The 23,276-nt window shown below is 49.1% G+C and overlaps 6 protein-coding genes across 6 annotated transcripts; 1 reads left to right on the top strand and 5 right to left on the bottom strand.

Moving 5' to 3' along the window:
- The first annotated feature begins 205 nt into the window (after positions 1–205).
- On the top strand, positions 206–1,905 carry GGI43DRAFT_313647 (pyridoxal phosphate-dependent aminotransferase). Its single transcript, XM_083201730.1, has one exon. It carries the CDS (start codon positions 348–350, stop codon positions 1,638–1,640), a length of 1,293 nt encoding a protein of 430 aa, XP_083062741.1. The 5' UTR covers positions 206–347; the 3' UTR covers positions 1,641–1,905.
- On the bottom strand, positions 1,906–4,037 carry GGI43DRAFT_313719 (isocitrate dehydrogenase (NAD(+)) IDH1). Its single transcript, XM_083201731.1, has 3 exons — positions 3,663–4,037; positions 2,396–3,418; positions 1,906–2,333 (listed from the first exon to the last, which is right to left on the bottom strand). Exons 1-3 carry the CDS (start codon positions 3,693–3,695, stop codon positions 2,253–2,255), a joined length of 1,137 nt encoding a protein of 378 aa, XP_083062740.1. The 5' UTR covers positions 3,696–4,037; the 3' UTR covers positions 1,906–2,252.
- A 664-nt stretch (positions 4,038–4,701) lies between these two features.
- GGI43DRAFT_421654 (kinase-like domain-containing protein) lies at positions 4,702–6,777 on the bottom strand (the record flags this gene model as incomplete). The annotated part of the gene is made up of 2 exons (XM_083207994.1): positions 4,702–6,566; positions 6,633–6,777. 2 exons carry the CDS (start codon positions 6,775–6,777, stop codon positions 4,702–4,704), a joined length of 2,010 nt encoding a protein of 669 aa, XP_083062739.1.
- Positions 6,778–8,120: 1,343 nt separating this feature from the next.
- Positions 8,121–10,755, bottom strand: GGI43DRAFT_399859 (DNA protein crosslink repair co-factor UBX5). Its single transcript, XM_083205390.1, has 2 exons — positions 9,654–10,755; positions 8,121–9,576 (listed from the first exon to the last, which is right to left on the bottom strand). The coding sequence occupies exons 1-2, from the start codon at positions 10,195–10,197 to the stop codon at positions 8,537–8,539; spliced, it is 1,584 nt and encodes a 527-aa protein (XP_083062738.1). The 5' UTR covers positions 10,198–10,755; the 3' UTR covers positions 8,121–8,536.
- Positions 10,756–11,951: 1,196 nt separating this feature from the next.
- Positions 11,952–18,022, bottom strand: GGI43DRAFT_399856 (proteasome stabiliser-domain-containing protein). The gene is made up of 3 exons (XM_083205389.1): positions 17,598–18,022; positions 17,490–17,536; positions 11,952–17,395 (listed from the first exon to the last, which is right to left on the bottom strand). Exons 1-3 carry the CDS (start codon positions 17,766–17,768, stop codon positions 12,127–12,129), a joined length of 5,487 nt encoding a protein of 1,828 aa, XP_083062737.1. The 5' UTR covers positions 17,769–18,022; the 3' UTR covers positions 11,952–12,126.
- Positions 18,023–19,691: 1,669 nt separating this feature from the next.
- GGI43DRAFT_313587 (uncharacterized protein) lies at positions 19,692–20,800 on the bottom strand. Its single transcript, XM_083201729.1, has one exon. The coding sequence runs from the start codon at positions 20,686–20,688 to the stop codon at positions 20,014–20,016; it is 675 nt and encodes a 224-aa protein (XP_083062736.1). The 5' UTR covers positions 20,689–20,800; the 3' UTR covers positions 19,692–20,013.
- Positions 20,801–23,276: the final 2,476 nt, after the last annotated feature.

Raw genomic sequence — 23,276 nt, 5'->3', positions numbered from 1 at the left:
AAAGTATTTCTTCCGGCGAATATTACCCAGTATAGTAGCCAAGCTATACAACTAAATCCTTAGCTGTGCGAATAGTAGTTAATATTATGAAATGGTTTAGCCTATATGGGGGTCAGGCTCCTAAGATCAACCACTTCGTATTTTACTAGCACCGGCCAACTCACCGTATCTCCCCTACCTAACATCCTAACCACCACTTACATCTCCACTCAGTCTTACGCGCCTTTCAGTCTCGAGCTAAATAGCTAGATACTTTACTTCTCATCATGTTTTAATCTTAATCTTCCTACTACCCATCTCTCCTTGAAAATAACTTAAAAGCTCTGTCCATATTCTCTTCATCCACAATGGCTCTCTCAACCCGAGCCTCCAAGCTCACAACCCCCGATCCCTCAGTCGGTTACATCTCAGACAACTGGAACGCCAATTCCAACCCATCAGGCTATGTAAATCTCGGCGTCGCAGAAAACTACCTCATGCACGAGACTCTCTCGGAGCACCTCCACGCCAATCTCAAAGTCCCTACCTCGGCCTTTACTTATGGCGACTTTTGGAAGCGCGGCAAAACCGCCATTGCGAGCTTCCTCTCGAAGCATTTGAATCCCGTTGAGCCTGTAAAGCCGGAGCATGTGGTCGTCACCAGTGGCTGTACTTCTGCAGTCGAGCATCTGTCCTGGGCGTTTGCCAATCCTGGCGAGTATATACTTCTTGGAAGGCCGTATTACGGGGCTTTTCCGAGTGATGCATGCCTTCGCACTGGGACGAAGCTGGCATTTGTCGACTTCAAAGAAGACGACCCGCTAGGAGCAAATTGTGTCAAGAGATACGAAGACAGACTTTTAGAAGCTCAAGCAAGAGGTGAAAAGGTCACCAGTCTGCTCCTCTGTCACCCACATAACCCTCTCGGACGATGCTACTCCCGAGACGTCCTCATCGACCTCCTCAAATTCTGCAACAAGTACAAGCTTCACCTCATCAGCGATGAAATCTACGCTCTCTCAATCTTCGAAAACAAGGTCGACTCAAACCCACCCCCAGAACCTTTCTACTCTGTCCTCTCCATCGATCCCACGGGCCTGATAGATCCCTCGCTCGTCCACGTCCTATGGGGCATGTCCAAAGACTTTGGCGCAAATGGTCTACGCCTAGGCGCCATCATCTCGCAGCACAACGTGGATTTGATAACGGCAATGGGCCCTGCAGTCTTATTCACCACCATCTCGTCTCTTTCAGAGCACGCATTTGCCAATGTTCTTGAGGATGACGTTTGGGTTGAAAACTACATCAAGGAAAACCAGCGCAAATTGGCAGAATACTACGAGTACATCACTAATTGGGCCAAGAAGAACGACATTGTCTACGCGCCGGGCGCGAACGCTGGGTTCTTCATCTGGGTCGACCTAGGAAGATCATATCTCAAACACCAGGAGAATCCCGATGCCATTAAGCCCGAGGACCTGGATGGAGTCGTTATGAACGCCTTGCTGAAACATAAAATCTTTCTCGCATCAGGAGAGCGATTCGGGTCCGAGAAGCCAGGCTGGTTCCGCATTGTCTTTTCTCACGACAAGGGCTATCTGATTGAGGGCCTCAGCCGAATCGTCGCCGCAGTGACATCTCCTGATCCTCTGCGAAATTGACAATCAATTGATCCAGATGTAAAGATGCATATAAAAGTGGTATACAAGAGCCAACCAGGACACCTTGAGAATTAGTAGAGTACAATTTTGTATATAGATTTCATCTTGGATCAATATCACGGCAAGTAGTCAGTGCATCTGGCCAACTCAAAAAGGATTTAGATTTCATCTTAAGTTAATACTGCGGCACATACTCACTGCCTCTAGCCAATTCACAAAGTAATGTTTCAGCCCACATGTAATATCAATAATCATGTACTGTTAAAAAAAAAGTCTATATATTCAGACTGCTGCCTTGCTCCATACGCTCATGTTAAAACATAGGTACACTCCCTTTTCTTCCTCCCCCATTCTCCCCACCACCTTCATTTTCTCCATAATATCGCCCCCCTGCCCTCCATACCATTTTATCTGGCCTTGATTTGTTTCTTGCCCTTTAGTTTTTTAATTCCAGCGGCGTCGCTCCGCATCGCCTTCGGTTTCTAAGGTTTGAGGTATCATTTTTCTTCCAGCACGCCTGGTCGAGGTAATATGAGAAAGGTAGAGGTTTTTGTTAGTGGTCGTGCTGGGTGTAAATCTTTTTTTCTCGCCTTGACGGCTTGTGTGTGGTATTTAGATGGTCTCCATGCGGTCGAGGATGGCCTTGGTGAACTCGTGGGTGGTGGACTCGCCGCCCATATCGCGAGTGCGGACCTTGCTGTAGAAATTGTCAGTAAATCTCGTGTCACTAGAGAGAAAAAGAGTAAAAGAGAAACGTACCCGTCGGCAATGACGCCGTAGACGGCCTTGGAGATGCGGTTGGCGTGGTCGTCGAGGCCAAGGTGTCTCAGGAGCATGCTGCCGCTGAGAATCATGGCTGTGGGGTTGGCCTGGTCCTTGCCCTTGATGTCAAGACCGACGTGACGGCAGCCGGGCTCGAAGACGGCAACCTCACGGCCCATGTTGCAGCCGGGGACGATACCGGGGCCACCAACCAGGGCGGCACCAATGTTGGACAGGATACCACCGTACAGGTTAGGCATGACCATGACGTCGAACTGCTGGGGGCGGGAGACAGCCTGCATGGAGGCGTTGTCGACAATCATGTCGTTGACCTCGAGGGTGGGGTACTCCTTGGCGGTCTGGTGGAAGGTGCTGCGGAACAGACCGTCGGCCAGCTTCATGATGTTGGCCTTGTGGATACAGGTGACCTTCTTGCGGCCGTTGGCGAGAGCGAAAGCAAAGGCGAACTTGGCAATGCGCTCAGACTTGGCGCGGGTGATGATCTTGAGCGACTCCACGACGCCGGGCACGCTCTGGTGCTCGAGGCCAGAGTACTCACCCTCGGTGTTCTCACGGATGATGCACAGGTCAACGTCCTTGTGGCGGGTCTCGTAGCCGGGGATGTTCTTGATCAGCGAGATGCTGGCGTAGATGTCGAGCTCCTGGCGCATGGCGACGTTGAAGCTCTGGTGGCCGGAGCGGCTGACGGGGGTGTGGAGGATACCCTTGAGACCCAGCTTGTTGCGCTTGAGGGAGGCAACGCTCTCGCGGAAGGCCTCCTCGGTTCGCAGGGCGCTCTCCTCGACACCGGAGACCTCGATCTGCTCCCACTCGATGGGCACGTTGTCGGCCTTGAAGATGGTCTTGACAGACTCGGCAACCTCTCCACCGATACCATCACCGGGGATCAGGGTCACGGTGTACTTGCCGCCGAACTTGGCGGGCTTGAAGATGTCGGACTGGACGGTAGCGAATGATCGAGTGAGCTGCTGGGGCTGGGCAGCAGCACGGAGGACCTGTAGGCGTCATTGCATGTCAGTTGCTGGTCCTCCACATCTTGGAAAAAAAAATCTCGCGGGAATCGCCTCGGTTCGAGCCACCAGCCCCTCCACCTCTTCCGGGCGTATCGCAAGAGAAAAAAAAGACTCTCGCAATGCACTGTATTCCATTCTCTTTCTTTTTTCTTTTTCCTTTCCCAAATCGATCCCATTCTCGAGCTTCTGCTTCATAAAAAGAGGGAGAAGAAAAGTAACCACGTACCTGCGCGGTCCGGAGAGAGCTTCGCGACAACATCTTGGACACAAAAAAAGAAGACGGTTCAGCCAGATGCTAAGAGAGGTGCACGGTCCAAAATTCCCGATTCGACCCAACAAGGACAAATGGGAAGTATAATTAAGAGAAGAGAGGAGAGGTTTGTTTTTTTGTTACAGAGAGAAAGGAGAGAGGGAAAAAGAAAGAAGAGAGAGTTTCGATTTTGGAACAGGTTTCAAAAAATCGCCCTTGGGAGCCAAATTACCGCAGTGACCGTTTGATAGGCTCGTGCCAATTGAGCCGAGCTTTTTCGGCCTGCGCCGGCGGCGCCGCAGCGCATATTATTTTTTCGTTAATTTTTTTTTTTACCTTCCATTGCTCCGTTTTTAGCTGGAAACTTCGGAACAAGGTGCGGAATGCGACGTCTTTCCGAGCGCAGCTCCGGGCTAGCGCTGTGCCTCGATCAGGACTAGACGCTGCGATTGTTGTTTATCGGGCGTCCATTGCCCAACTCGGTAATTCCAGCTCCAAAGTCGGCAATTTCAGTTCAACGTCATGTCACTCGCGATTATTATCACTCACGATTATTGTGTTCTGCATATAATGCATATAAGTCACGCATGTATGAGCCATTATTTGAGCACATTCATTAAGTCATAAATTGCACAGCTAGTACCAAGTAAGCTACCTAAACTATAGGAAATTCTATTGCTACTTCTCGTTCAGTTATACAACAATTCATATAAAAGACTCCCCTCTAACAAGTTATTCCAGCCCGGTCCCATTCGTTCCCTTCATACCCAATTATCAGTGTCGTCGTCACTCTTACAAACGCGTCGCATCAATAATACCCAGCCCTCTACCACCCAAGGGTGTCCAAGGGTTAAAGTCTCCTAGGCATGATTCTTTCGTCGATGTTTTCATGCCTTCGTATAGTAGAAGCTTACCTCAAAATTTTCCCATTCCCAGAAACAGTACAGTTCGTCAGTTCATTCAAGCTATTCCGTACAAAATCGTTCGTCTTCTCACATCTCCTACGCCTCTTTTCCTACACCTCTTCCTCATCCAGCGGCTCAACTCGAACCAAAATCTCCTCGAGCAGCCCCTCCAAAAAGTTGCCCACATCACGGCCCATACCTACAGGTTCAGCTTTATCGTGATAATCAATCTCCTTGCAAACGTGTGCTAGCTTATAGACAAGTTTGCGGACTTTTTCATGAGAAGCCTCGGCTCGCTGTTGTTTGGCTGACATTGTTGAGCCTTTCTGCACAGATCTATACATCTGTTGAAGTCGAATCTGCCGTCTCTTGAGCGCTTCTTCAAGAGCGGGAAAGATGACATCGTTGAGAGCATCAAGCTCTCCGTTAGGATTCGCAGCCGGGGGCGAGGGAAAGTTATCCAACATCCCTGAAGAATTACCCTGTGATCGCAATGATGATACCGATGCTGATGGCGCATGCCCAGCATGATTAGACGAATGTGCAGTTGATGATGTGGCAGGTACTCTAGATGCGGAAGTATGAGACATAACCGGGGTTACCGTCCGCTTTTCAGTCGTATGAGGTGATGAGTTGGATACTCTGGATGCTGAAGTATGTGCCATAACCGGCGTGACCGTTCGCTTTTCAGCAGTCTTGGGCGAGGAAGCAGATACTCTAGATGCTGATGTATGCGCCATAACCGGTGTTACCGTTCGCTTTTCAACGGTAGCCTGAGGTGGTGGCGGCTTAGGGGATGGACCTCTATAGGGCGGAATTTCTGGCACATCGTAATGTGCAATCTTTGTGCTCGTTGATCGAGGTGAAACGCCATGAGCTGGCGGAACTGGTTTCTCAAATCCAGGAGGTATGGAAATGACTCGGTGCACGGGAGCTGCGGGGGGAGGGGGTGAGGGAGTTGGTACAGGTTCGGGCAAATCTATATTCAGATTCAGTATTCCCATATCGCGCTGCAGATGAGCTTGCAGTTCTCGATCATAATCTGGCGAAGGAGGTTCCGGTGGAACAATCTTTGGAGCCTTTGGTGTAAAGTCCCAGCTTGAAGTCTTCACCACGACAGGGCTGGCGGGCGCAGGAGCTGCTTTCGATACAAATCCGCGATGCTGGACAGCATGAGGTATTGGTTTGCGCTGTGGGCTTGATTGCCGTGATGTTCCTGCGCTGGATGAATTGGCTGCTTTGAGAGTATCACTCGGCTGAAGGACATGTTCTGGTCTCAACTTTGTTGGACTTGATGGTTCGCGCCGCCTTTCGCCGTAATCATCTGAGTTCTCGGATGACCGTCCGGCTCTCGTGTTAGTAGCACTTGCACCGAGCGGGTTCAGCTTACTCGGCCGGTTGACAACACCACCACGATCATTGACAAGCCTGACTGTGCCAAAGTCCCACATGTCTTCATTCACCCGCGTCCTCTCGGGAGGTGCGCTCTCGCTAACCTCCCATGGGTCGTCTTCTTCTGTCTTATGTGTCGCCGCCCATCTAGTATGTCGCTCAATCAACTCTGTAAGGTATGTAGTCTTTTTTGCCTTTCGAATAAACGGATGTCGCAAAAGGTCTCTCGCAGTCGGTCGTTCCTTTGGATCTCGCTGCAGACACAATTCGACAAAATCTTTAAAGGCCTTTGTAAAATTTCCCTCTAGCCTTGGTGGTGGATTCTTGGGGATGAGGAACAAAACCTTCATGGGGTGAATATCGGCGTAAGGAGGCTCGCCGTTTGCTAGCTCGAGAGCTGTGATACCGAGTGACCAAATATCAGCCTTGTGATCATATCCAGATTGTTTAATGACCTCCGGTGCCATCCAAAAGGGAGTTCCAACGAATGTGTTCTTCTTTGTCATTGTAGCTGAGAGCTGGCCCGAGACGCCAAAATCGGCCAGCTTGACCTGGCCGTTGGCCCCCAGCAAGACATTAGCCGCTAACAATAGTGTCAGTAAAAAATTCAACCTTTTTGCAGGATCGTAGAAACCATATGAGCCCTCACCCTTAATGTCGCGATGTAGTTTCTTGTCCGCGTGGAGATAGTCCAGACCCATCAGCAGCTCCCTTATGATGATTGCAATGTAATCCTCGCCCATGATCCCTGGCTTCATCAGGTCAGCACAGCTGCCGCCCGCGCAAAACTCCATGACAATCCATAGTTCTGCGCCCTTTGCATAGGATCCGTAGTATTTGGTCACATATGGCGACTGGAGTTCGGACAGGATGGCGATTTCTTGGATGATGTCTTCGACCTCGTCTTCGGCATTTTCGACGTCGATGATCTTGATGGCAACAGAGTGGCCAGTGCGTTTGTCGACTCTAAAAGGGCGCAGGAGAACGAGTCAGCAGAGGCGCCAGCAGCATAATTCAATTTCAATAGAGAGAGAGAAAAGGCAAAAGATAAAAGCCCAGCCAGAGACGGCAGGACATGCAAACATACGACGTACCCCTTGAACACCTTGCCAAAGCTACCACCGCCTGCAAGCAACATAGCATTAGGGATCACGACCAAGACAACTAAAGATCCCCCAGACCAGCAAACTGACCAATGCAGTATTCTTTCGTGTATAGAAGCTCCGGATCCAGAACCTCATTGGCCTCATCCGCATAACGGTGCGATTCCGCCATGGCGTCCGTCCTGGTATGTATTCTCGTCACCGGTTCTGCGCTACCGATGGATGGGCGGGAATGGAATGGGAGCGGCTACTTGCGCGTCCACCAAAAGGGCAGTGTCGTCGCTGCGAGCTCATAAAGCCATGCGCTCTATGATGGTTCGGTTCGCCGTGTATGAAAGAGTGGAAAACAGTTTTCGGTTTATGTAAACGAGAGTAGCAAGCCGGGGCGCGAAGCGGACAACGGGCGTTGGTGCTTGATGATGCACGGGATAAAGGGCATGTGCTGGAAATGGCTGAATGTCGTATCGGTTGCTTGGAGCTGCTGGCGGTGAGCCCCACTATGGGCCGGCACAAGCGCTCCCGCTGCTGTAGGGGTAGGGCGCTGCGGTGCCTGCGCCTGTGCCTGTAGGGTGCCTGTCGCTGTTTTACAGGCGGCGATCCCGGCCGTCGCACCGGCAACACAGCTCGAGCTTGCTTATCGATCAACCGTCAGCGATCAGCTATTTACTCAACATGCTATGGGGCTAACAACATGAAGGCGGCGACATCTCGCAGAGTTACAACTCGGCAGCGTCATGTAAATTATCTGACTTATAACATGATATTAAACAAACTGGCCAAGGACGACCCATTGATCGTCATGTACTACTTGTAAACAAATGCCAAACCCAACCGCATCAAAACAAATCAGCTGGTCGCCCATTGTTTACGCCACCATTTCGTGGGGTTTATTGCGGGGCAACGCCAATCGCAACCAGGGGTTACACAAGCGCATTAAATGCATCTGTTAGCCCTTCTTCAGCCTCAAGGTACATCAATAAAGAAAGGGCGAATCGCAGGGCAATCAAAGCAGCTGAAACTTGCTGTTTCGCTAATTTCCCGTGTAAAAACACTTGCATTGTCTACCTAAAATATCACAACACGGCAGAGGTTGTGTTTCCAAGGGGGAAAAGGGAGAAGGAAAAAAATAAGCAGAAAAGGAAACCCCCAGAGAGCAAGCCCATGTTCCGTCAGAAGAGCCAAACGCACAATAGCTCCTCTATGCTACCAAGTTCCTCGTACTTTGTAATCAGCGGTTTCCTCCCTTATAAAACAGCAAATAAACCAAGCAAATCATCGTAGAACCGGTTCGCCCATGACGGGTATTTATATCCCATCTTGTCTATCAAGCAGATGCAGCCATGGTCATCCTAGCCATGCTTAATAAGCGGTGTCAAGAGACCTGTCTCGTTTCCGCATCTTATATATCGTTATTCGTCATTCAATAGTAAAAAGTCGCCCATCAGCGCCATTATTCGTCTGTAATAAACTCAATCATGACTGTTCCTTGCTTCAGGCCTGCCTCTACAATGGTAGAATCCAACGATTCGATAAGATCTTGTCCCTGAGGCATCTGCTTCAGCTCAAAAGTAACCCCTTCTTTACCCTGCAGCGGCTCCGCCTTGAGCCATTCATATATCCTGCGAACAGGGTCCTGCAAGTTGAACCGCCGAATGATGCGGCCGTCGGGGTGTCGGAACTGGATGCGTGTCGTTGTAGAGGGATTGTTATCAGGCTCAACATGAGGGTTGATGCTAGAGATCTGAGCAAATGGGTTCTGCGACTCTTGTTCTTCAGATGTTTTAGCCTCCTCCTTGGTCAATGCATCGGGATCATGAACACTTGGCGTGGATCCCGAGCCCGATCCTGAGCCACCACTCTGAGCTCCAGCCAAGCTGTTCTTGAGCGCCATCTCCAGCATCTCGTCTTCCGTCATTCGATCCACGTCAATAACTTGAGGTTTCCGAGCTGGTGCCCTAGCAACTGGGTTCTTGCTGTTGGCTGCAAGGCTATATCTGTCCAAAAATTCGGCCACCTCGGCATGGAATTCATTGGCGTTGGGGAAGGGCTTCCCGCTCCATACTTTGACTTGTTCTCCAGTTCGAGGATCAACAATGGAGACATGAGGGTAGTTGTCTGGATTTTCATGTGACCGGTTAGGGAAGTAAAATGTTATATACTCCTCCGCATCGGGATAATCCTTATCCAACTGCAGGAAAATAAAGTTTTCGTTGACCAGATCTTTCACAGCTTTGTCCTTCCAAATATCTCGGTTGAGCATCTGGCAGCTAAAGTCACTCATGTCTTGCAGGTTGACCATAATCCACTTCTTGTCTTCCTTGCCCAGCGTACGGGCCTCATCCCATGACAATCGAGACATCAGATCGTAGGGCGGTCGGAACAAATCCTCGAGGCGCCTAGCATGGGCAGATGTATTGTCATCGCCCGCGGGCTCAGCGCTTCTCGTATCATCTCCCCATATCCGGTGACCAAAGGGCCCTCTAGTGGGAGCTATACGAAGCGTTAGACACCTTCTTCACATATTTTTCCTTTGACGTCTCCCTTCTCAAAGGATCGGGTAGACTTACCGGGCATCTGCCGCCTCCTTCTCAGTTGTTCCAAAATAGCTGAGCTTTCCTCTTCTCCCCATGATGGGTCTGGAGCCACAAGCGTCTCTGTCGTCCGAGCGATAGGAGCCCTGACATCCCCGCCAGCTGACCCCGATTCCTGGTATAATTCCTCCTGTAGACGCTTTGCCATGGCAGCATCTTCCTCTTCTTGTGCAAAGGCGGCTGCCTGCGCAGCGGCAACTCGCTCGTCCTCGTCGGCGTCGAAGGCATCGTCGTCATCGTGGTATTGCATATCGACATCCGCATCGTCCTCATCGTCGCTGTTGATGTGGATCACTCCGCTGGCATCTTCTCTGCCAATGTTGACTCTCCGTGGTGCGGGAGGTTGAGACGTCGAGGCGGCGGGAGGGTTGCTGGATACGCCAGCTCCGACTAGATCTGGACTCTCGAAGAAAAGCTCGATGGCCCGCTGGTAGTCTCCTCCCGTAATCTCCAGGAAGCCTCGAGCCACATCGACGCTCGCTCCAGTAATGTCAGTGAAGTGCTGAATGCTCTCATCCATGGCTGGTCAAAGTGATGCCACAACGCCCCCAACCGGCTGAGATGTCTGTTAGGTGGTGAGGCAGCTGGCGGAAAGAGGGTTGAATTGCTCTCTTTGAACACAAGCGTCGGAACCAGTCGTCTTCTCGCCAACAGTAGCGGGTAGTGGGTGATGATTGAACTGCCAAATGGATCGGGGAGCTGCAAGAAATGCCGGTCAGATAGGACTAAGATACTGCCCCACACGCGCTGGTTGGCTCAATCAGACTCAAGGGAAAATTGCGGTCGAGTCCAAGTACAGTTAATAAACGTATAGAATAGCGATGTTTCCCTAGCCAAAGGGATCTGAATGCTTTGAGAAGCGTGATTCTGGTTTAGAGCCCCTAAAATGCTTGCAATAAGTTGGGTCCAGAGAAGCAAAGGTTCGAATCGCGCAGAACACTGAGGAAGGGTTGAAAACTGCTAGGGCTAGGTAGACACGATAGACGATAACCGTAAGGCAGTAATGAAATACAGGCTGCATCGACGCCACAGGCACCGCGAACATGACGCAACAGGAGCACCCCGCCATGGAACTTGGCGCAGGTACCTCCTGCAGGACCTCTGGCTGGCGGGTACCTGGAGGTACGTCTGGAATAACCGGTCGGCCGGATCATTCCTAGCGCCGTCATGCCGCTCAACGCCACATGATGCTTACCCTACGAGTTGGAGAGAAAGGGCAGATAAGCGAGCTTGATTTGTCTATGCTGTTGTATTACTCGCATATCCGAATCTGAGATTCTATCTTGATTCGATTTATTCGCTAGGATAATAAAAAAAAAGTGTGTTGATTGACTAATTGCTGCTCATACGCTGTTAGCAGTAAGTATAACTGCTTCAACCTAAACCAAGAGATTGAAACCATGAACTTTGATATGTATACTTCCAGAGGCTTATTTGGAACCTGGAAAGTAGCCCAGAAGGAGAAATTTTCTGTCTTTGTCTTTCTGCAAGAATTTTATAGCAATAAAGAGGCAAATATATCGTGTCTTCATTGTATTTTTCTCCCGACATGTCCCAGATTGACTTATGTTACCATTGCAAACAACACATATTGGCACATCGAATCCTCTGTCATACAAGCATAGCTATATCCAATCAATCCCTGTAGATAAACTGGATTTGAGCTACGCTGAGGCTATCGTTGAGCTTGCGAGTATCTTCTTGTAGTATTCATTAGGCGTATCTATCCCTTCTTTCTTAGGTGCTGTATCTCTCGACTGTATCGTATTCAGATGAATTCTTTCTTCCTCTTCTTTTCCTTTGGGTATATGAGGTATCGACAAGGTCGTATTTCGTTTCATTGGTATAGCAAAAGCTCTGAAATATCGTGTCTTCCCGCTTCTCATCTCTCATCACAGTTGTGGTATTCCTTTCTTTTCCATAGTCGATCGTGCTCGAAGGTGTGATCGTAGTGATTCTCGAGCCAAGCAAGCAGCTTCGGCAAAAAACGCTCCTTTCTTTTCTGGACACTTGACTTTCGAAGTATTACCTATCATTATAATGTTAGCCATACACTTAATGCCGGGGAGAGATTGAGTTGTGGTGATGCTCTAGTTTGATAGCAAGCTGACAAACGTTGGTGCTTTGGCTATGTTTGAAAAGTGAAGAAAAAAGGTTAGATGGCGAAAATTTGCAGCGTGGACAAATATATTCGAAAAGAAAATTAAGAGACCGTTCCTAGTTCTAGTTTCAAAATCACATCACTTACAACAGTCACGTATTTCGACTAAATCGTTTATCTGAATATATATGAATCATTCATTTGAGTGGTTATCTGCCATATTCGAATCCGTAGATACCTATGATCCTCAATATACATGTATATGAGGCATCCCAAAAAAGAAGATCTTGTAGCAAAGTTTATAATGTAGCAAATAATTCAACCATCCTCCATTCCAATCCCTTATTCCTAGACACTAGCCTCTTGCAATTCCACCAATACTCTCTGCCAGGCTTTCTGTATCTCTGGAACGCGTTCTTCCACCTTGGCCTTTTCCACTGCCGCCACGAATTCATCTAGCTGTACAGCAGATTTGCCAAACACGCCACTCGAATAAGTCTTGAGCGTTGCTGAAACTGCCTCGGCTCGCTTGAGTCGTTGAGATTCAATGCCAACTTCCGCCTTGTCGACATCCAAGCTGCTGAGATATGCCTGTACAAGACCATCTTTGTCCACTGAAGAGGCATCTGCTGCAGGCTCAGACGCTGCAAGGTCCTTCATCAGGTCGATGACTGATTCATACCAAACCTCTCGCTTGATCACGTTGAATTTCGGATCCGAAAGGAAAGGCTCAAGAGCCTTGATGATTTGAATGCCAACGGCATAGGCTCGTCTGTCTGACGAGCGACTGTATCCACGGGCCACAGCCTCCAGTCCATTCTTCGCAGTCTTGATGACAGTTTCTTCCTTGGAATCCACGTCCATCTTATTCTCGTCCTTAAAATCCTCCAAGTGAGGTGTCACAATATCAACAATATCTTGCAACATGTCAAAGTTATCCGCCAATTTCGCAAATCGCCACAAGCAGCGGAAAGCATGAACACGGTAGTCGTCATTGTTCCGCTTTGCTTCGCGAATAACAATCTTCTTCATTAGAGCCGCAATATCAGCATTGAATCTCCATAGAGATTGGCCCTTCTCAACAAAGTCAGGGAATGACTCCAGAAGCTTCTCTTTGCCGGGGAAAGTTTTGAGAGCGAGGGCCTTTTCAAAGACGGGCCAAATGGCCTTCAAGTTGGCCTCTCCAATTGCACCTGTGGTATCACTGGCGCTGGCCACATCCGACACCATGGCAGCCACTGTAAAAGCACCAGTGTGTCTCAGTGACCACTGAGTCGTAGCCAGACAGCGTTCAACAAGGTCAACAATCTCTGGCACATAGCGAACAACAGTTCTATTGCTACCGGAATGCTGATCCCACACTTCTTGGAATACTTTGCCGGTGTATTCATCAACATCATGAGCACCGAGATAAGAAAATGGTAGTAAGAGCGTCTCCTGAGTGTTGAAGTGATCAGGGGACACCTTTGCCAAGGAAACAATAACATCCGCAACTTTCTGGCGGCGACTCTCCTCTTCCGATTGTAGATAAAGGTTCAACATGCGCTCCGAGAACCGCTGCTTGGCGCTATCTGAGACGACTCGCATAATATATGCAGCAGCGCGAGCATAAGCTTGACTGACTTCGTCGTTCTTGTCCAGAACCTGCTTGCCCAATAATTCCAAAAATCGAGTAGAGACGGATTTGATTTCATTTGTATGACGGGTAAAGAGAGTTGTCAAGACTCTGCTGCAGCCAATCTTGGTAGGCATTCCAATGGCAGTCTTGATAGTTGCTTCAAGGCGTGGAGCGAGCTCCGTCATCACGTCCTCATCAACAAAGCGTAGGATGTTATCAATGGCTTCCGAGATGGGAGAAGCATTGACCATTCTGGATCGCAATTTATCAATCTGCTCCCGACTATCTTCGCCGACTCGTTGATAATAGTAATTGATGCGCTCAGGTTCGATGGTGCTCAAAAGTCCGAGAAGCTTGGGTATCATCTCTGGGATAAATGGTTTCAAGTGCTTGCCGCCGTGTTGTGCGGTCTTGATGATTGTAATGATAGCAAAAGCCTGGACCTCTTGAACTGAGCTCTCTGCAGCTTTCTCAGAAAGCAAAAAAGGCAGCGCCTTCTGCATCATAGCATTGGCTGATGACTCGTGAGTTCCCTCTTCCAGCTGTCGAACGAGAGTGGTGGAAAGGCCTCTGCAAAGCCTGAAAGCTGCTTCCCTGACGCTTCCCTTCACATCGTCAAGGACCTTGACAGCCTTTGTCCAAATATCTCCATAAAACTTCTCGTATTGGTGGAATGGGACACCAGTCAAGATGTCGGAAATGGCAGCACAGCTGGCTTCTCGCATTCTCCATTCTCGTCCGAGGATGCTCTTGAGGAGCTCTTCCATGATGGCGTCAAAATGAACGTCCATGACCGTCTTTGGATCTTTGACCAAAGCTTTCCAAATCTCGTTCATGGCTCGTTGGACGTTGGTATTCGGATCAAATCGGTATCTGAAGAGCTTTGGATATATCTTGGGATCGACTTCAGAATCTGAGAGGATATTAGTGAGACCAAAGCGTCCAAAAGCAGATCTTCTCGACCACGTAGCTGCATTGGTTGCCAAAGACATAAACTTGTAGACAAGGCCTTGGTCACCAACTTCGTTTGCAAGGTTGACAATATCCTTGTAGGATGAAACTGAACTACCCTCGCCAGTTGGTAGCGCTCCCGGCTCAAATAACTCAGTTTCATTGTCCACTTTGAGTTGGGTGGTTGATCCTGTAAATGCAGACACAAGATCATTCACTAAGGCGGCTTTGAGTTCGTTATCTCCACGCTCATGCACCAGATTCAGACCACGCGAGGCGGTTTCTTGGACCAGTTCATCTCTTGAATTGAGAAGGCGCATGAAAGCGGCCTGTGCTTGTCGTAAGCGGGAAGTTACCTCATTGAGAGCAGAGCAGTATTGGACGATGCAGAAAAGCCAGATACCAGAAGCTTTCAGAAGAGATGGCTTGGTAGCCTTGCAATCTTCAAACAATTTGTCTAGGACACTTGTGAGCAGCTGGCTTCGGGCTTTGGCTTGGAAATCGCGGCTTTGGAATTCCACGTCCACCATTAGCTTCACATAGTCCGAGTCCCAGCGAGCAATTGCAATGGTTATAGCATCGCCAACGGCAAATTGAACTTCAACTCTCTTGATTTCATGAAGCGCGAACAACTCTTTCAAGATAGCCCCAACTGGACCTTCTGACCATGAAGTTGGCGATTCCGGAAGCTCTGAATCTGGGATGCTTGCAGCCAGCATGCCGAGCGCAACAATCGCCTTTTCATTCCCTTTCTTCGCTTTCTCAGAAAGCTTTTTGATGACATTATCAAGGGAAGTAGCTCCTTCTTTCGGAGGGATAGCCAGTTTAGCCAGCCACAGATGAGTGAAAGATTCGACGGCTGCGTCAAACAGAGATGGTGCGACATTCTCCTCGACAAGGATATGAAGTGGATATTTCCAATCGGCCACAGATGCATGGTTATAGAAGACAGATCGAGAGCCGAGGTGACCATAGGCGACCAATGCTCCTTCTGCAGCATTGAGATCCGGTCCAATAGCCGCTGTAGCTTTCTCAAACAGAGCACTGAGAGTCAAACCCCAATTCTGGACTTCATCAATATCCACTGCTGGGTGCGCCGCCAGGACACCAACAGCTCTCGCGCTCAATTGCCTTATCTCGCTCTTGTTAGATTTGATAAGAGGTAAAAGACGAGCGGCTTTGCCTTTGGCAAATTCTGCAACAATCTTTAACGGAGCCAGAGAAGCGACTTCGACAAAAGACCGAAGACTCTCCTCAGCTATTGGAGCATCCTCGACAGAAGAGCCAATAATACAGGCACTTAGAAAGATGTTTAGAAAACTCTGGTCTCCGTATGCCAAATACTTTCGTATCTTTTGACGAGATTCAATGTTCGTTTTGATTTGTGCACTGAGCGCCTGCATCCAATCTGGCTGAACGTTGAAATTTTCAAGGGCTGAAAGAAACATTATTTGCTTGCAGTATTGAATGACAAGAGGAAATGCGTGGATAGCAGTGCCTTTAAAATTGGTAAAGATGCTCTCATGGGGTAGGACTATCGCCCCGTGGCCAGCCTCGGAACCAGCATCGGGTTGAAATTCGGGAGTGAGGGTGAAGTACTTGAAAACCATCATGCGCCAGTCAGGTAAGACGGGAGCTATCTCGCTGTGGGCGTAGTAGGTCCACGGGTCCAGACCCTTTTGCCCTTGCTCAACCACATCGCTTCTCTCGTTAAGACGGCCGGCAACAGCCATAAAGTTTATCCAACGAGCATCAATGTTTATGAATGACAGACACTCATTGGCCCACTTGACAACTGCATGACGAGTGCTTCGTACAGCGGGTGCTTTTTCAGCAAGAGACATGTATTTGAGGAGCAAGGTCCTCAACTTTGGGTCTTCATCAGCGATGTGCCTAGGGATCTTTGATGTCAGACTTGAGAGTGCTCCATCAATGTTGACCACAGCGTCGTTGGTAGGATCTTCAGACAGTGATTGGAAGAGCCAAGCAGCCAAGTCAACCTGTGCTTCGAAAGGAATATCAGCGGAACGCGCGAGCATTCCAATGGTTTCATAGCCTCTTGAGCGAAGTTGAGTCTCATCATGAGATATTTGTACCGGAACCGGCCATCCTTGTGACTCGATGTAGCTTTGCATGCTCTTAATAAGATTCGGGCCAATCGAGAAGTCCTTGTTGGACGGACCAACTTGAGCGACCCATGAGAGAAATTGGAATAAGGCTTTGTGCAACTTTGTTCTTTCCAGGGAGCTCGACGGCTGGAGTGGGTCTGTAGAAGAGTCTTGTGTGAAAGCTGGCAAAAAGTCTAGCTTCACAACATTCACAATGTGCCCAGACATTGAAGTAGAAATAGCCGACTTGGAAAGAAGGGTAAGAATTCGCGTGCGATAGGCAGCGGGAAGCCGGGCATGAGCCTCGAACAGCTTTTTCACCAAGTCTTCATTCTCGAACGAGACTGAAGTCCGTTTGATGATTTCCTCTGCTAAAGAGGCTACCCTCGTATCTGGACTAGAGGAGGCATACAGAGCAGGGAGAAATTTCTCATCGTCGGTGAACGCTGCGCTCGCCAAGAATGTGACTATCTTTGCTCTGAGTTGTGAGATATTCTGGAAGATCTTGGTAGTTCCAGCGCCCTCAACAGAGAAAAAGTTGATTTCTTCTTGAGAGAAGGTTGGGTTTGACTCAGCCAGTGTCTTGCTTGGAGTAGGAGGCCTTAATCGCAAGAAGAGAGATAGCATCTTGGCGAGATACTTGGCGTCTGCCTCATCTTCCAATCCGATAGAAGCTCTCAAAGCTTCATCATCCTTGCTTCCGCGTGAAGGTAGACGGACATCAACAAGAAGTTGAAGAATGATGTTGAAAAAGGTGGCTGCTCTGCTCTGGCCTTCGTCCTTTGAGCACCCTTTCAGCGCAATAGGAACCAAGGCTCGCCTGTCATCTTCATCGAGACGACTAAGGCTGTGCTGGATAAATGGCAGATCAAGTTGCTTGATAACACTAGAGTCATTTGACTTGTACTGCTCAAGCAGAGCTTTTACAGGTAGGATGACACTGCCAGAAGTTAGCAACAAACTTCGGCGTGCCATGAAACTAGGAGAGAGGGAAGAGGAGAAGGAAGAGGAAAAGAAAAACCAAGTGACTGTACCTTGGAGGCTGGATGAATGTTCTCAGCCTTGCTAGAAGTTGAATAACCTAAAGGATGTTAGCACATAGAGGCCAGTAATGTGGTTGATGATCAGTGAGGAAACCTTACTTTAACTCGTACAGAGGCATGACTGCTGTCTGCCTTGAGGATGATGGGCGCCAGATAGCGGCCCAAAAGATCACGGAGCTTGTCTTCGACGTTAGCAACGGCAAGAATCCTGAATTCAACGCTGTCCACCAACTGCAGCTCTCGCTGCTCAGGATTAGTTGCGGCCGCCATGACTGAAGATGTCTCAGGGATGTGACTGGAGCCGGGCCAGGCGGCTAGCGTAGGGCAAATTCAAATGCTTGATAATACAGAAAGAGAAAAGAAATGCAGAAAACGGTCGGTATCACGGCTTAATAGAACGTAGAAAATGACATTCGAGAAGTGCGGGATAAAATTTGTGTGGTGATAGAAGGAATGTGGAAGATGCAGAGCGTAGAAGTGCTGGGGGAAAAGGTGACCTGGGTTGAGGGCTTGAGGCTCCCATCAGTGCATCATCACTTTAGGCCAGCATCGCTGTCGTAACGAAGTAAACAATGACTAAGCAGCCAGGTGCCTGTGGAACACGTGAGGTGTAGCAGCCAGGGCATTTTCGAATTTCTGGGTATAAAGAGGCGCAAGAGATTTGCTGTTGCAATGATTTTTACAGGCTCTAGTTGAAGAAACATCTATATTTGAGCATATATACCACATCTATCGTCGTTTACTAACCGTTGCATATGTTGGCCCAAGCCACAGCATGCCCCAGGGTTGTTGCGAGATCTACCGATCTCTCCAAACCAAACCAATTCTGTAAGCTCAGTAGCGTGCGGAGTACGTATATGCAGCCATAAAGAGAGACTACATGTATTCTGCAGTTGCATAGTTGGAATGATATGGGGCATTCTGCATAGTCACAGCAATAAATGACATCTCTTTATAGAAAATTTTACATTGTGCAGGCTAAAAAGGGCTAGGCAGGCAGTTATTTGAATTATTCTACCTCTCTCTACTTGATCTCGAGCGGAGCTTCCACATTGAGCAATACACTGCGTTTTGGAGGTGCTCCGTCGAGGTGCAGCATGTCCATGTATTTGTTAGCACGCCAGTATAGTTATCTCTTTGGAGTAACTGCCTGGTAAACTCAGTAATGAAGCCTGTCATTTATGGGATAAGATTCCTCTTAAACGCGCATTGGCAAAACCTAAAGTATGGATCATTTAGAGTATGGCTTACTTCTCTTCTTCTTTAACCCAATTCGGGATTCGGCGAGTAACGTCAGCCATATTCTCTAGGGTCAAAGTTCCGACGCCGTCCAAGAGGCGAAGTGAAGAGCGGAACAATCGGACAGTACAACTAATAGAAGACAGAGGGCGTAAAGATCTAGCGTGACGGCGGCAAACCGTCAAAAGAAGTGGGACGCTGAGTACATGTAGGATTTTCTCAAAGCGAATACTACTGCTACTAGTCTGTGCAGGGCAGCTTGCAAAGTCCTAGCTTATACGGCATAAACTTCGCTCAACGGCAAGCAAACCACCAGCGCAAGTTAGACTCTATCATATGCACTGCGCATAGTGCCGGATCAGGTAAGCTGATAAAATCTTGCGTGCGTAGGGCAGGAGGCCGAGGTCATTGGATGCCGAGAGACCCACGACAAGTCGCAAGCCATGGCCCAATGGCAGCGATTTTTTCTTCTCCCAGTACGACCCACGGGCGGCCGAGTTCACGATGTGGTGTATGAAAAGCTTTTGCTAACTAACATTCATTAGGTCGCGAGCCCCGCAGTATAGAGACACGCCTCACCAAGGTTCCAATCCGTAAGAAGAAAAAAAAAATTAAGAAAAAAATAAGTTGCATGCCGGCTTAGCGGCGATACCAGATGGTGGCTGCTACGTCCATCGGCTTTGGTTATTGCTTTGCCTGGAAAGCTGACAGTCCAGCTAACTATGTATCAGCTGCAATGCCAATGCCCTCCGAAAGGCGGCGACAAAGAAAAGTCGGTGGCTTTAAATAGAATACTGAGCTGACACGCTGCATTGGCCGCCTGTAGTGGCTTTTTCAGCTGGAAACAAACAGGCAAAACTATTGCAGGGGTTTCTGATGACGATCCATGCGACCAAGGAACGAAAGCTGCGAATCCCGCCGACAATAAGCCCTGAAGTATCGTACGTCATACGTATCAGATTATCTTTCCTTTGACGCGGGACGTAAGATGGAAAGAAAATCAATATTAGGCAGCGAAGCCTGTTCGTATTTGTCGTCGTGAAAGCAATGCCGTCATAGTTATAGGCCGGTAGGGATCAGAGTGGTTCCTGGAAGAGGGGAAGACGTCGAAAATCGATTCGAATTGTCGAACGCTGACTGGCCAAAGCTGTGCCTTCTGAAAGGATGAACCTGGCCCTTTACGAGGTAGCACTCTGCGGCCACACGGTCAAACTGCTGCAGGAGAGGCCAGCTCCCATGTCAAATAGACCACCAACCCAACAGCTACCTCGCAAGGTTAATCCACCAGCGGCGGGCATCCAGATACCTGGAAACGTTCCTCATTGGGGCTTTGAGTAGATGGTGTTGTGCAGGAGTGCCACTCCTTGATTCCGGCTCCCCCAACCAGCGTCCACCAAAGCCCTGTAGTTCGAGAGAGGCGACAAGGGGAGGGGCGTCTCTTTGGCGCGCTGAGAGGCCGGGGGTGAGGAGGGGTAGAAGTGGCCCTGTACGATCGTGACGGGTCAGAAACAAGATCCATAGGCGGGCTGAATACCACATGGCAGACGGGCCTCGGATGGCTTACAACTACCCATACGTGCTTGTAGGAGCTTTGCTGGAGTGCTAGGAGCTGCTGGAGAGTCGCGATGGAGGCCCCCAAGAGCTTGTTCCTCAGCGAAAGACAAGTGGCTGTGTTTTGTTTCTCGTCACAAGTGACCTGTACCGGGGCACTGCTAATTGTAGATACTCCGTACCTTTTGTACGCCTGCATGCAATCTCCCTTGTCAGCTTTTCGAAGCACGTAATCATGCAGGGGTACCGACGCACCTGATAGCGAAGATGCTCCCGTGTAAGTTTCCAAGACAAGGCCCGGGTCGATCAGCAAGAGACCGCATTTGTCGCGAAATGCGACGGCAGTCTCGGCGCAAACGAGAAGAATCCCATACTCGCGCATGAACGAAGAATTGCCCATGGCACTGGCTGATGAAAAGGAGGCCCGGGATACAGCATATTTTTTTCTGCTAGGGGGATCCCAGGTTCAGCGGCGCACCTGGTTCCGGTATGCGTGGGAGATGTGACGAGAGGCTGCGATACGCCCGCTGGCTCTATACCGATGCCTTTTTGTGCAGCATCGTGCTTAGGGGTATCAGCACAAGAAGTAAGGAGACAATGCTTGCTAAGTGTGAAAATTTGCTCTTAATAAGCAAATTGGTCTAGGAATATAGTTATGCAAGGGGTTTTGGTGTTGAAAGACGCCCGCGGACGTTTTCCTCCCTCTTTTCGACAGCCAGCCCTGATCTTGCGGCGATCGGTACGTACCGAGAGTAACAAGACGGCTACTAGCATCACCATCGTCGCCGATGCAGGCACCAGGGGTAAAGAACACATGAACACAAATTCAATAGTCGTCTAGCGCCAAGGTGCGCCGTAGTATCTTCCTTCATTTTTGAGGGTGCTTGCGTACGGGTATTAATTAGCTATTCAGGTGCATCTGCGCAGCAACTGATTCACTCCAATTTACACAAAGCATCCTGTCGCGTTACAATATTGATCTGAGACTTGTGTCAGGGACTTCGCAAACTAGATGGATTAGGCTGCAGTGTAAACAGAGTGCAAGATTATACTGAGACAATACTGTTACATTGATCAGAGTTGTATACAGACCCTTGTTTAACTTTCGAATTCATGCCATTTTGTACTCCTTAGAGACCATGGCAGTACCGCTCAAGGCCTGAGAGTGCTATCTATTCCAAGTAGCAGCAGACAACATATACTATTACAAGATCCCATATATAATAGATCTTGTAAACGTGGTTTCAGCATCAGCAGTCTGTGCTGCCTTGTGCAGTCAGATCTGATAATTAAGCCAGATACAGTCCAACTCCCCCGCTTGTGGCCTGCATGATCGGATCCAGACCAGAATTGGCTTTACCGGTTCCGGACTCTTGTCTTTATTCAAACTGTGTTGTTTGGTTTTGTCTTTCTTTCAGCTTCCAAATGTTGCTACGTGGGTACAAGGTCCACTGGCAAGTGCCTCTTTCTACAGCCAGTCAGAGCCGCAAACAGGGAGATGCCAGAGCGCCCCAATGCGTGCACTATCCAACTCGCCACATGGGAAGATGCACTAGACAGAGGCGAGTCTGTGAATGGAGTCGACTTTGGCAGCTAGTGACACGCCGTCGGACAGTCCGCTAGAAAGCTTCTGAGTGCTTAGTCTCTAGGGCGAGAGATCATGGGCTTTTAATGGGCGATGGATCGTGGCACGGTATGGGGACAGTGTCTTTTACGGCAGCTCGCTCTGCAGAGAGCCGGTGTAAATGGGCCATTAGTAGGGCCTGTGATGCTTGGTTGTTTCCGGCTTCTTTGTGGAGATGCCTTCTTTTGGCACTGAGAGAGACAGTAGGGTTGCGTGAATGGAAACGGTGCGTGCTTGCCGCATGTTCCGCGATGAAGACAGACAATCGTGGTACTGGACAAGTAGTTCATTGTTTCCTTGACAGTTGATGCCTTGCAAACGCGTCTTGCCGGAGCCCGATGAACTCATCTTTGCGGTCTTGCGGAGTACATGGAGCCTCGTAGTGGTCAAAGCAAAAGCAAGAGAAGACACTAGCCGCTTCATGGGTAAGTCATCGTCCAGACAAAGCCAAAATCGGCAAGCAGCTGCGTCTCTTATACTCGTATTTGCGTGGAACAAGGTGAGTAGCAAGGAGACTAGGACTCGATGCGTTTCACGTATACCTGGCAGGTACTTCAGGGTTTCATGTTCTATACTCAGCTTGGCGATGCGCCACCAACGCTCCGCGCTTCTTGTGTGGTGCCCACCTTGACTGAAAACCTCTCCATTTCGACTTAGGCCCCCAATTTTCAATGTCCAGAGCAGTTGAAGCGGCTGGGCCTATTCGCCGTCCTGAGCCAGACCAAGACTATGGGCGCCACTCGCCGTTTTTCTTCCGTACACGCCCAGAAACAGCACCCACAAGGTTTTTGCGGAAAAGAATGGGCGAGGGCTTATGTAGTTAGAACTTGCTCAGTCGCTGAGAACAGAACAGAGCAGAGCAGGACAGCGGCAGGGCTTCAGAGGAGGAGGTAGGAATAAGTCAGAATAGGAAATAAGAATAAGAAGAATAATACTCGAGGGCTGTCGCTCCCTTCCTCTTTCCTTCCTTTCCTCTTCTCCTTCTACTTCTTCCACAGCGTTATTTACTCTTTCCGTCATTTTTGCGATTACACAGCAATTGATTGATTGATTGTTGATTGATTGATTGTGTACTTCGTCCCGTCATCATCCTTGCTTGCGCACTCGGTTGTCTAGATCTGATCATTTCTTGGATCTGTTTGGTCAATATCGCCGCAAAGCACCTCTTTACTTGGCTGTTTTTGGTATATATCGCTACCACTGCTTATTTCTTTGTCCATCATCCACTCGTCTATTGCCTGGCAACCTTTTGTTGTTGTCATCAGCAATAACGGAAGAGCGAGAGCTGCGATAGCAAAGCGTTGTTTATTCCAGCTGCAGCGTCACTTTCGTGTGGCCGAGCCCCTCTCCCTCCAAAGCTCCAG

Source organism: Trichoderma evansii, assembly GCF_050947405.1.
Source record: "Trichoderma evansii strain SZMC 28006 chromosome Unknown GGI43scaffold_5, whole genome shotgun sequence".
In the NCBI taxonomy this organism is placed as follows: Eukaryota; Fungi; Ascomycota; class Sordariomycetes; order Hypocreales; family Hypocreaceae; genus Trichoderma; species Trichoderma evansii.
This window is presented reverse-complemented; position numbering and strand designations above follow the sequence as displayed.

Excerpts from the sequence above, each read along its gene's own strand:
- GGI43DRAFT_399859 (XM_083205390.1), bottom strand. The coding sequence starts at position 10,197 with ATGGATGAGAGCATTCAGCACTTCACTGACATTACTGGAGCGAGCGTC. Across the intron at positions 9,577-9,653 it reads AAGGAGGCGGCAGATGCCCG|CTCCCACTAGAGGGCCCTTT; the intron begins GTAAGTCTACCC and ends CGCTTCGTATAG.
- GGI43DRAFT_399856 (XM_083205389.1), bottom strand. The coding sequence starts at position 17,768 with ATGGCGGCCGCAACTAATCCTGAGCAGCGAGAGCTGCAGTTGGTGGAC. Across the intron at positions 17,537-17,597 it reads ATGCCTCTGTACGAGTTAAA|GTTATTCAACTTCTAGCAAG; the intron begins GTAAGGTTTCCT and ends AACATCCTTTAG. Across the intron at positions 17,396-17,489 it reads ACATTCATCCAGCCTCCAAG|TGTCATCCTACCTGTAAAAG; the intron begins GTACAGTCACTT and ends AACTTCTGGCAG.
- GGI43DRAFT_313719 (XM_083201731.1), bottom strand. The coding sequence starts at position 3,695 with ATGTTGTCGCGAAGCTCTCTCCGGACCGCGCAG. Across the intron at positions 3,419-3,662 it reads GCTCTCTCCGGACCGCGCAG|GTCCTCCGTGCTGCTGCCCA; the intron begins GTACGTGGTTAC and ends TGACGCCTACAG. Across the intron at positions 2,334-2,395 it reads GCGTCATTGCCGACGGGTAC|GTCCGCACTCGCGATATGGG; the intron begins GTTTCTCTTTTA and ends TTCTACAGCAAG.
- GGI43DRAFT_313647 (XM_083201730.1), top strand. The coding sequence starts at position 348 with ATGGCTCTCTCAACCCGAGCCTCCAAGCTCACAACCCCCGATCCCTCA.
- GGI43DRAFT_313587 (XM_083201729.1), bottom strand. The coding sequence starts at position 20,688 with ATGGGCAATTCTTCGTTCATGCGCGAGTATGGGATTCTTCTCGTTTGC.